The sequence below is a fragment of the Mobula birostris genome, chromosome 8, assembly GCF_030028105.1.
Source record: "Mobula birostris isolate sMobBir1 chromosome 8, sMobBir1.hap1, whole genome shotgun sequence".
In the NCBI taxonomy this organism is placed as follows: domain Eukaryota; kingdom Metazoa; phylum Chordata; class Chondrichthyes; order Myliobatiformes; family Myliobatidae; genus Mobula; species Mobula birostris.
In genome coordinates this window covers 20,574,688-20,587,282 of record NC_092377.1, presented here as the reverse complement: position 1 = coordinate 20,587,282, position 12,595 = coordinate 20,574,688, and the positions used below count along the sequence as shown (strand labels likewise).

The 12,595-nt window shown below is 43.4% G+C and overlaps 1 protein-coding gene across 6 annotated transcripts in view; it reads left to right on the top strand.

Annotated features, from left to right (window-relative positions):
• Window positions 1-12,595, top strand: part of ltbp1 (latent transforming growth factor beta binding protein 1) — a 452,733-nt gene that overhangs the window by 401,135 nt on the left and 39,003 nt on the right. For all 6 annotated transcript variants that reach the window (XM_072264871.1, XM_072264877.1, XM_072264876.1 and 3 more), the window contains one exon: window positions 4,471-4,629. In XM_072264871.1, the coding sequence (XP_072120972.1) occupies window positions 4,471-4,629 (159 nt within the window). The remainder of the gene's footprint in view (window positions 1-4,470; window positions 4,630-12,595) is intronic.

Here is a 12,595-nt window from a genome sequence, read left to right as displayed (position 1 = left end):
ATTCTTGATTAATTAGGGAATGAAAGGATACATGGAGATGGCAGAAGATTGCAGCTGAGAGAGAAATGGATCAGCCATAATGAAATGGTGGAGCAGATTCGATGGGCCAAATGGCCTGAATCTGCACCTATATCTTATGGTCTTTTGGCATTAGTTCCCAGCACTAAGGCTGGGCACGCTGCCTTTTGGACTTGTGGCAAGAGGTCCACTGATTACAAAGTGAAGAAAGAACAGTTGACAATAGGATAAAAGCAGTTTTAGTTCAATCGGATTGATTCAAATGTATAATTTCCTTTAATTATAGAGTCATAGAGTTACACAGCATGGAAGCAGGACCTTTGACCCAATGAGTCTAGGTTGACCTTCACACATCCATTTTATACAATTCCAACTTTATTCTCCCCACATCCACATTAACCCACCCAAGTTTGTACTATTCACCTACACGGAGTTCATTTAATCTGTGGAAATCAGCACTCTTCTGCTGGGGTCTCTATAGTGACCGACACCGATGAGCATTTGTTCAGCATCAGTCACCAACAGATTGAATAGTTTAGGACTTTCGCCTTTGCTTGCAAGTCCTGAATTCCATCCAGCTATTGAAGCAAAGGCCAGCAGCTTCTTTGTCTTGGCAAATAATACCATTGTACCAAGGGATCTAAATGGGCTGTTCATGAGACGCAGGAACCAAGTAAACAGATACAACATTAGTTACAAGGAGAAGGAATGCATGACGAAGGAAGTCCTGCTGAGATTACAAATGGCTCTGGTGAGACCACATTTTGGTTATTATACATTGATCTCTGCAAAAAGTTGTTAACAACAGGTGACAACTGAGTGGTTTCTAGCTCCCTTTTTTTTCACTTTTTTCCCTTTCTTAATAGTATGAGATTTCCAACTTCCAACCTGCTCAGACTATTCCAGATCCTGAGGAGTTTTGAAAGCTGGCTACTACTGCAATCACTCTCTTTGCAGCCGTCCTCATTGAATCCTGCAAGATATACCATGGGAACCAGTTTTAGCTCATGAAGCACAGATGTACCAGATTGTTTCCAGGACAGATATCCTACAAGGAACAACTGAGTAAGGTTGGGCTGTATTAACTGGAGTTCAGAAGAGCGAAAGCTGACGTCAGACGTTGTGTGCAGAGTGGCCAGGTGGACCCTGGGTGGCTGTTCCCACAGGCTAAACAGTTGGGAATTAGGAAAGCACCTCATGACAAGAAGTTAGCCACTTAGGACTTATGATGATTACGATTATGAGGACACACAGACCCCTTTTATTGTCATTTAGTAACGCATGCATTAAGACTTGGATGAGGAGATGATGTTGGGTGATTGCCAGGTTTTAGAACTCTTGCTCAATTGTAAGGTATATTGCGGTCTAGAGGCAAGAGAGTTTTGAACTATGATAATACCTTCCTTCTCTATTTGCAATTGCACTAGAGAGGCTGTCACTGGATCTTGTTACCTTCTGGGACGGTATTAATTGGAGCAGGACAAATTACAACAGCATTAGGCATGAATCTGGGAGAATTAGTTGGGTATTGCTGTTTTTGGGCAAATCCATATCTGATGTATGGAGAGCGTTTAAGGAAGGACAAGGATGGCAAGGTAAGAGAACCTTGGATGTTGAGAGAGGTGATGAATTTAGTCAGGAAGAAAAAGGAAAAGTATGTAAAGCTTAGGAAGCGAGAGCCAAACAGAACCCTTGAGGATTACAAAGAAGGCAGAAAAGAAATAAAGAAGGGAATGAGGAAAGCCTTGAGGGGCCATGAAAAGTCCTTGGCAGGTAGGTTTAAAGAGAATCCTAAGGCATTGTATACATACATCAAGAGCAAGAGGATAACTAAGGAGATGATAGGACCACCTAAGGATTAAGAGGGAAACATTTTCTTGGCTGTGGAGGATGTGGGTGAGGCCCTTAATGTGTATTTTATAGCAGTGTTGACCAAGGAGAAGGGCTGTGTTGAGCATATTAATATGCTAGGGCACTTTGAGGTAAAAGTAGGTGATGATGAAGAGCATCAATGTAGATAAGTCCCCAGGGCCTTATGGGATATACCCTGTTATTGAGGGAGGTAAGAGAATAGATTGCTGAGGCCTTGACCAATATCTAGCCTCAGTCAAGGTCCCAGAGGACTGGTGAATAGTTAATGTTGTTCCATTATTCAAGAAGGGAACCAGGGATAAAATTGGAAACTATAGACCAGTGAATCTCACATCAATGGTAGGGAAATGACCGGAGAAAATTTTTAGAGGTAGGATTTCTGAGCATTTGTAAAACCATGGCCTAATCAGGCAGGATGTGCAGGGCAAGCCGTGTCTTTCTAACTTGAGGGATTTTTTTTTAAGGAGGTGACGAGGGTGATTGATGAGGGAAGAGCTGTAGATGTTGTCTACATGGATTTTAGTAAGGCATTTCACAAGGTCTCTCATGGGAGGCTCATTCAGAAGATTAAGATGGATGGGATCCGTGGTGAATTGGCAGTTTGGATTCAGAACTGGATTGCCCACAGAAGACAGAGTGTGGTGGTTGAAGGAACTTATTCTAGTTGGAGGTCTGTGATTAGTGTTGTTTTGTAGGGGTGTGTACTCGGGCCTCTGCTATTTATGATGTATATAAAAATGTAGATACTTGGGTTAGTAATTTGCAGATCATATGAAGATTGGTTGTTGTGAGGATAGCGGAAAAGACTGGTAATGAATACAATGGGATATAGATCATTTGTAGGCGTGACAGAGAAATGTCAGATGGAGTTTAACCCGGCCAAATGTGAAGTGTTGCACCTCGGTGGGTCAAATGTACAGAAACAGTACTGTACACTGTTAAAAGCAAGATCCTTATTAGTGTTGATGTACAGAGGGATCTTGGGGTCCAACTTCATAGCTTCCTGAAAATGGCTACACAGGTTGATAGGGTGGTTAAAAAGGCATATGCTTGTCCATATTAGTCGAGTAATTGAGTTCAAAAGTCAAGAAGTTACTGTGTGTTGCAGTTTTATAAAACTAGTTATGCTACATCTGGAATATTGAATACAGTTCTCAATGCCTCATTATAGGAAGAATGCCGAGGCTTTGGGGAGGGTGCAGAGGTGGCTTCCCAGGGCGTTGCCTGGTTTAGAGGGCATAACAAGAGGTTGGGCAAACTTGGGTTGTTTTATCTGGAGTGGCGGAGGCTGGGGGAAAATCTGATAGAGATTTATAAGATTATGAGGGGCATAGATAGAGTAGACAGACAATATCTTTTACCAAGAGTTGAAATGTCTAATAACAGAGAGCGTGCACTTACGGTGAAAAGGGGGGGCAACATTTTTACACACAGAGTGGAGGGTGGCTGGAATGTGCTGTCTAGTGTAGTGGTTAGAGGCAGAAATATTAGAGACTTTTAAGAGATGTTTAGATAGGCACGTGAATGCAAGGAAAATAGAAAGATGTGGACATTGTGTAGGCAGATTAGATTTTAGCCATTTGATTACTAATTTAGTTAGTTTGGCACATTGTTGGTGGAGGGTCCTGTTCCAGTCCTGTACTGATCTGTGGTCTAAGCTCTATGTTGTTGTTCCCTTATGTACTGGTGTTCTGTTGGCAGACCTCACAATGAGATGTAGGGATAATCAAGATCTGACTCTTGAGTGCATCTGCTGAGGGGAAAGTCAGGCACCGCCTGGGTTGAAAAGACATGGGCTCACAGCAGCTGTACAAGCACTCAGTGCCCTGATGTCTAAGTTCCTTTCAAAGTCCTGTTTGCTTTTCTGGACTCATTTGCTGGCTTATCGATGAACTACTTCCCAAGTGAGTGAAAATATTTTGTCTTCCGCAGCTGGAGAGACCAGCATTCGGTTACTGCTGTGGAGACGAGAGAGAGTTAAAACACATGCAAAAACTTGTTTAGTTCCTCTTCCCATAAATATTTTACAGTTTGAGTACCTTGCGGGCTGTTTCTAACACACTTAGCTCTCACTCCTAAAAGCAAAACACAATCAGTCACCAGCCGATAATATGAATGCAGATTAAATTAAGTGATAGGATAGATAGAGGGAAACTCTTTCCTGTTTTGGAGATCCATATCTAACAGGGTATAGCCTTGAAGTCATGGCTGAGATATTCAGGAATGATGCCAAGAGATGGAGGGTAATGAAAAGTGAAATTACATTTCTCCCAGGAAAATCTCATTGGTAAATGCAGAAGTGCAAATAGACATTGCAACATTGTTACTGGCAAGAGGCATGGAAAATGGAGGGTAGAATGAGTTATGTAGCAGCTGAGCCAAGATATAGTTGAACAAGCTCAGGGGGAGGGGGTGCAGGATGACCTAATTCTGTTCCTAGTCACAAGAATTACGGAAACGATGAGGCATGTGTGTATATCCACAGAGCAGTGAAAATGGATTTTGTAAGTCTTCCTCAGATGGTGATGCTGAAGACCTTTTTTAAACTCTCTCCCTCCTTCCTCAATTTTGTTCTTTCAGTGCAACAGAGTGAAGAGGACATATGCTGGCAGGTGGTGAACAGTCAGTCTGTGTGCGGCTCGCCTTTGGTGGAGCGAAGGACTACCTACACGGAGTGCTGCTGTTTATACGGTGAAGCGTGGGGTATGGATTGTGCCTTTTGCCCCATGAGGGAATCAGGTGAGGAATAGTTGTCTGGGTCTGTGCAAGATTACTCTGAGGACCCAGTGTACTGAGTGGAAGGGATGAGCATCTGGGTAGTGAGTGGTGTCAGGTAGTGTTGATTGTTCGAACAACTTTGGTCCCTCACACTATCTCCAAACGTCGGGGGTAGCCCTGATCACCCGCATGTCTGCCTTTCCGTTGGCTACGTGGAACCATATATGTTCCAAATCTTCTGTGGTATTGCTCCCCAGCTCTTTCAGCGCTACATTGGTGCTGTTTTATTCCTCCGTGCTGAACTCATCAATTTCATCAACATTGCCCCTAACTTCCACCCTGCCCTTAAATTCACTTACTCTATTTCTGTCACCTCCCTCCCCTTTTGATCTCTGTGTCCATCTCTGGAAACAAACTGCCTATGGACATCTTCTATAAACCTACTGATTTCCAAGGTTATCTTGACTATACCTCTTCCCACCCTGTCGTCTGTAAAAATACTATTCCCTTTTCTCAATTCCTTTGTCTGCGCTGCATACATTTCCAGGACATTTGAGAAGAGCATCTTCTTCAAGTAATGGACTTCCCTTACTCCACCATTGGTGCTGCCCTCACCCGCATTTCCTGGATATTCCTGCTCACCTTATCTTCACACAGCTTTAACAGGGATAGAATTCCTCTTGTCCTCACCTACCCCTACATGATCCTTCTCATGCAACACATTATTCTCCACAACTTTTGCCATCTTCAAAGGGATCCTATCACCAAATACATCTTTCAAAGGTTCAAAGGTACAATATAATGTCAGATAAATGTACACAATATACATCCTGAAATGTTTTTTCTTCGCAACCGTCCACGGAAACAGAGGAGTGCCCCAAAGAATGAACGACAGTTAAATGTTAGAACCCCAAAGTCCCCCCCAGCTCCCTCCTCCCACGCGTAAGTGGCAGCGAGCAACAATCCCCACTCCCACCACCAGCAAAAAAAAAAGCAAGCATCGTCTCTGCCACTAAGCACCCAAGTGTGAGCAAAGCAATAGCAAAGACACAGACTTGCAGTTACCCTAAAGACTTTGTGTTTCACCCGGTATTCGACATACTCCAGGTTCTCTCTCTCTCCCTAATAAAGGAGAAAGAGGTGTCTCCATTCCCCCCCCTCCTCTGTTTGCTTTCCACAAGCATCGCTCTCTCCTTGATTCCTTTATCCATTTGTCCCTCCTCACTAATCTCCCTCCTGGCATGTATCCCTGCAGGTGGAAGAAGGGCTACACCTGCCCATTCACCTCCTTCCTTACCTCCATTCAGGGCTACAACCAGTCCTTCCAGGTGAGGCAACACTTCACCTGCGAACTTGCTGGGGTTGTCTACTGTATCCGGTACTCCCGATGCGTCCTCCTGTACGTAAACTGGGAGTCCATTTTGATGTGCACCTCTGCTCCATCAGCAGAAATGATAATTTTCCAGTGGCCAACGATTTTAATTCCTATCCCCATTTCTGTTCTGACATGTCAGTTCCTTTCTGCCACAATGAGGCCTATATTCCGTCTGAGTAGGCTCCAAACTGGTGTTGTGAACATTGATTTCTTTAGCTGCTGTTTATTACCCTCCTGCCCCCGGCCCCTTTCCCTCTTCTTCTATTCCCCATTCTTACCTTTTCTCCTCATCACCTCCCCCGGTGCCCCTCCTCCTCCCCATTCTCCCATGGTCCACTCTGCTCTCCTATCAGATTCCTCCTTTTCCAGTCCTTTGCCTTTTTCAATTAGTGCCTCCCAGATTCTTACTTCATTCCCCCTCCCTCACCCACCTGGCTTCACCTCTCACCTTTTAGCTTGTGCTTCTTACCCTTCCCCCACCTTCTTATTCCGGCATCTCCCCCCTTCCTTTCCAGCCCCGATGAAGGGTCTGAACCCAAAACTTCATTTCCATAGTCTGGGTTGCTGAGTTCGTCCAGTATTTTGTGTGTTTTTCTGGATTTCCAGAATCTGCAGAATCGCTTGTGTTTGTTCCTGACTAACAATGCTGTGTGTGTGAAGTTTGCACTTTCCTCTGACACACCAAAGGTAACTATTGGCTGGTTGTGGTTACTATTCATTAAGAGTTAATGAGCTCGTGAGAGAGGATAAATAGCTGGGAAATGAGCAGGCAAATGAGATTGATGAGATTGCTCTTGGAGCTGGCAAGAAGTTGCTGATCAGCCTTGGCAGGGTTTGCAGGCTATTACCTCTGAGAAGGTAAAGTCTAACATTATGAATAGGTGCGATGCTTCGCTCCCTGATAACCTTGGCGCCTCTTTTGCTCACTTTGAAAGGGAGAATAAAACTCCACGTGTGTGAAACCCTGCAGTATCTGGTGACCCTTCAGTGTCTGTCTCCGAGGCTAATGACAGAACATCTTTCAAGAGTTTGAACCCTGGCAAGGCATCAGGCCCAATGGGTATACCTTGTAGGGAGCAGAAAATGTGCCAGTCAACTGGCAGGAATTTTCAAGGGCATCTTCAATTTCTCACTGCTGCAGTCGGATGTTCCCAGCTGCTTCAAAAGGATGGCATTCATGCCTGTGCCCAAGAAGAGCCAGCTGAGCTGCCTCAAAGACGGTCTCCCAGTTGCACTCAGCTCCACTGTGATGAAGTGCTTTGAGCGGCCGGTTGTGGCCAGAATCAACTCCTCCTTAACCAGCAGCCTGCACCTGCTGTAAGTCTGCTTTTCATCGCAATAGGTCTACAGCTGATTCAATTTCACTGGTGCTCCACTTGGCGTTGGAGCACTTGGACAGTAGCAATACCTGCGTCAGACTTCTGCTTATTGTTTATAGCTCAGCATTCAACTCCATCACACCTTCAGTACGATTCAACGTGCTCCAAAACCTGGGCCTCTGTACCTCCCTCTACAACTGGATCCTTGACTTCTTCATCGGGAGACCACGGTCACGGCGATCAGAAATAACATCATCTCCTCGCTGACAGTCAACATGGGCACGCCTTAAGGATGCATGTTGTACCTCCACACCCACGACTGTGTGGATAGGCACAGCTCAAATGCCATCTATAAATTTGCTGATGACACAACTATTGTTGGCAGAATGTCAGATGGTGACGAGGAGGCGTATAGGAGAGGGATAGAATCAGCGGGTTGAGGGGTGTCACAATAACAACCTTGCACTCAACATCAGTAAGACCGAGGGATTGATTGTGGACTTCAGGAAGAGGAAGTTGGGGAACACACTCCAGTCCTCATCGAGGGATCAACAGTGAAACAGGTGAGCAGTTTCAAGTTCCTGGGTATCAACATCTCTGAAGATGTGTCCTGGGCCCAAAGTATTGATGCAATTGCAAAGAAGGCATGACAGCAGCTATGTTTCATTAGGAGTTTGAGGAGATGTGGTATGTCACCAAAGACTCTAGCAATTTTCTACAGATATACTTTGGAGAACATTCTGACCGGTTGTATCACCAACTGGAGAGGAGGGGGATAGGACAGGATCTGAAACAGCTGCAGTAAGTTGTAAACTCTGCCAGGTTTATCATGGGCACCAGACTCACCAGCAAAAGGCAATGCCTCAGAAAAGTGGCATCCATCATTAAGGGCTCACATCACCCTGGGCATGCCCTCTTCTCACCACTGCAAACACACACTCAACATTTCAGGGACAGCTTCTTCCATTTCATCAGATTTCTGAGTGAATAATAAAACCATGTACACTACCTTCCTACTTGTTCCCACTCTTTTTGAACTACTTATTTAATTTAATTTATACATATATTCACACACCGATACTGTAAATTACGATAAAAGAAAAAATATATATATTGCGCTAACTGCCACAGTAGCATTGCAGTTAGTGTGATGCTATTACAGCTCGGGGCATTGGAGTTCGGAGTTCCTCCGTTAGGAGTCTCTTCGTGTCCTCCCCGTGGAATGCATTGTTTTCCAAGTCCTCTGGTTTCCTCCCATGGTCCAAGGCTGTATTGGGTAGACTAATTGGTTTTTGTCAATAGTCCCGTAATTAGGATTGGATTAAGTCACGGTTATCGGGGGCTGCTGGGTAGTGTGACTTGAAGGGCCTAGTCCACACTGTATCTCTAAAATATTTTTTTAATTATGTTCTTATAAAGTATTGCACTGTACTGCTGCCACAAAACAACAAATCCCTTGACACGTGCCTATGATATTAAACCTGATTCTGAACAATTTTCTGTGTCATAAGTTATACTAGTAATGTGGGGGAAGATATTCTGGGCTGAGGGTTATTACTTAATAAATCTAAAGGAAGGTACGTTCATTTCTTCGATTAAAAGCTAGCTAGACAATCCATTTTCTTTAACGTGATATGCACTGAGGGATTGGCTCTTATTTTTCTTTTAAAGCTTGATGGAATCACTTCTGCGAACATTTGCAAATCTAATGGCAACATTTATTAAAGTGCTTAGTTAAAATCTGCACTGAACCAATGGCCATGATCTTTGCATTTGTAACCTGTGGAAAGTGTCTGTACTATCCACGGACAAAGGTGTAATTCCAGCAGGAATTTCACTGAAGTTGAAAAAGAAGCATCCATCAGTTTGTTCACATCACCTGCCATGAACATTAAGGGTACACACTTTTATAGTACATCCACTACTGGCATCTTGACTGACTTGGAAACAAAATAGGTAATCCTGTTTTGAGGTTTCAGTGGTAAATGCCAGCCCCATATCCATATTTAGGTTTGCTCACTCTCAATTGCCCAGTTTCAGAGATACGATTATACTTTACTAGTTAATTCTGATTTGTTGACTGAATCGTCTACTCTAGCAATCAATTTCATTCTCCGTAATTCAGTTTTTCGGTCTTCCAAGGTCACCCTGCACTACAACAAGGGGACACCGTTACAATCTCGGGTCCTTTGTTTCTCTTCCCAGGTCAGCGGAGAGGTGTCGCCAGTTTGGGAATGGTTTGACGTCCCAAATAATTCACAGCCAATAGAACCAAGACCCTCTAGCCAAAGATTCCCATATTCCGCACACCAGTTTTCCAGCACGTCTGAGAAATAAATGGAGGTGGATTGTGCCTCCCCTCTGCAGCCTTTCCCCTTTGCTGAATGTTTCCTGTTCTGCAAAATCCTTCCCTGTGTCCCTATGGTTGAAACTGTTCTCCTAAGATCCAGTCTGTATATAAAAGTCTTAACTTAAAAAAGGCACTGACAAGCAATGCACACTCTGTTCTGTACAGTGAGCAGTTCTAAGTTCTGGTATTGAGCCTGATAACGATGCAACATGTGTAAATTTATTTAGTATTGTAATATCAATGTGCAGTATTTCTCACTTGACCCAGACATGAAACCACAGGTCTGGTCTCCTTATTAAACTGAACCACAGGATTTGATTGTATTCAAGTCACAGATTCTCACTGTAATGGTACCATTACAAATTTACTGCTGCCACCTACTGTTATATGATCATAGAACATGGACCAGTACAACATTGCACAGTACAGAGCCTTCAACCCATGATGTTAACCTACTCCAAGATCAGTCAAGATCAAAGCACCTTGCAATTGTGCAACACAGAAACAAGCTCTGTGGCCCAACCCTTCATGCCAACCCTATGCTAACCCTAGTTAGATGATTAAAATAGAGATCTTTAAGCTTTATTTTCCCAGATTTGATCTCTAATCCCTTTTGTCCTTTCCCATCCAAGTATCTGTCCAAAGACCTTTAAAGGTAATTGTATATCTGCCTCGGTTACTTTCTTTGGCAGCTCATTCATATAAACAGCACCCAGTTTGGAATGTTGTTGCTCGCTTCTATTGCCTGCATGATTTGTGTGTATTTTTTTCCCTTTTCTCTGCGCATTGGGTGTTGGTCTTTATTTTATTTTACTTTAATTGAGTTCTTTCCGGTTTCTTGCTTTGTGCTGCCTGTAAGCCAACAAATCTCAAGGTTGTATAATTTATACATTCTTTGATAATAAATGTACTTTGAAACTTTGAAACATGCCAAACCCACCCCTCAGATCTCCTTTAAACTTCTCTCACCTTAAACCTACTATATTTATGCTCCTCTATGCTAGCAAAAAGAGGCTGACTATCCACCAATGCTACTCATAATTTTATAATCCTCTAAAAGGTGAGCCCTAAGCCTTTTATGGCCCAGTAAGAGTAAATCCTGTCATCATTATGTTCTGTGTCGTATGATGTGGTCAATCGTTGTCTTATGACCATGATTGTTCTTGGCAAATTTTTCCTGCAGAAGTGGTTTGCCATTGCCTTCTTCTGTGCAGTCTCTTTAGAAGACAGGTGATCCCAGCTATTATCAATATTCTTCAGAGGTTGTCTGCCTGGTGTCAGTGGTCACAAAACCAGGAGCTGTGATATGCACCAGCTGTTCATACAACCATCCACTTATGACTTCCTGTGGCTTCATGTGACTCTAATCTGGGGATCTAAACAGGTGCTACACTTTACCCAAGGGTGACCTATAGGCTAGAGGAGGGAAGGAGCACCTTACACTTCCTTTGGTAGAGACGTATCTCCACCCTGTCACCCATGGAAATAATGCCTCCTTACAAGTAAAGTCCTTCATTCCAGGTATCAGTCTGTTGACTCTCTTCTGTATTCCCTTTAACCTATTTCTTGTGGCGCGGTGACCTGAACTGTACAAAATACCCCAAGTGTAGCCTGGCCAATTTTTTGTCTGTGACGTACCAACTCCAATACCTCTACCTGGTATAATCTGATATTGTGATAACTGTGTAATCCAATACTGTAGTATTTTCTTTTTACCTGTAGACTTTCCATTACTGCAAATCAAATCACTGGCCTTTTTCCTTAACAGTTTTTTTTTAAATTGGCTGTTCCTCGCTTTGCTCCCAGGTGCTTTGAGAGTTGAGAGGAAAAGATCAGGCCACATTTAGATGCAAGTCCTTCCCTCCCTGCAACTGAAAATTCTTAACGTCGTTCGGGGTCTTGGGTTACTTGCGGTTGTTCATCTGCTGTGCTGGCAGTGCTCCTGTGTGACCACAGACAGCAGGATATCTGGCAGTGAAATCAGGTTTTAAGTGTATAGCCTGCATAATGGGGACTGACGAATATAGAGACCACCAGTTGGTCACAAAACAGAACATAGCAACCACTATCCCTCACACCTCTGTCTCTTATCAGATTTGTATTCAGGTACCTCTTGCACTTGCTTAGCCACCATAATGACACACAATCTAAAATACTTTCTATCATTCTTCCTAATCTCCTGCTAAGACCTTCTTAAGGCCTTCCTTAATGGGGTGCCAGGAAAAGCAGAGGCAGGGCTTTCTCAGTAATGGATCTGACTACAAAATTAGGAGATACCTACATGCTTTAAAATGTTCTGCACAATTAAATTTCTTCCTCGAATTCTTAAGAAGATATCAATGTACAGACTGAAAATACTTGTAAAGTCCTGCTGAAGGGTCTCCGCCTGAAACGTGGACTGTACTCTTTCCCATAGATGCTGCCTGGCCTGCTGAGTTCCTCCAACGTTTTGTGTGTGTTGCTTGGATTTCCAGCATCTGCAGATTTTCTCTTGTTTGTGCTTGACTAATAAGAGTTGGGTTTGAAAGCAACAAAGCTAAGATAGTTGCTGCCTTACTGCACCAGCAACCTGGTTTGATCCTGACCCTTGGTGCAGTTTGTAAGGTTTTGCTGTGACTGAGTGGATTAACCCTTGTTTCCTCCAATACCTGCTGTCTGGGAGGTTAATTGCCCACTATACATCTCCCCTGCTGTGTATGCCAGTGGCTGAATCCAAGGAGAGCTAAAGGAAAGGTGGAATAATCAGAGAATAGGATTGCTACATGTGCTGGCAAGAATTAGATGCGCTGAACTATTCTTATTTTACAAGCAAGAATGAGAAATTGCTATTTGTAATTTGAGATTTGTGAAATATAGATTATAGTCAATTAGCATGTCATTTAAAAAATTTTTGTTGACTTTCATCAGTAAAAAAATTAGACTGAAGTTAAGGCAGACACCGTT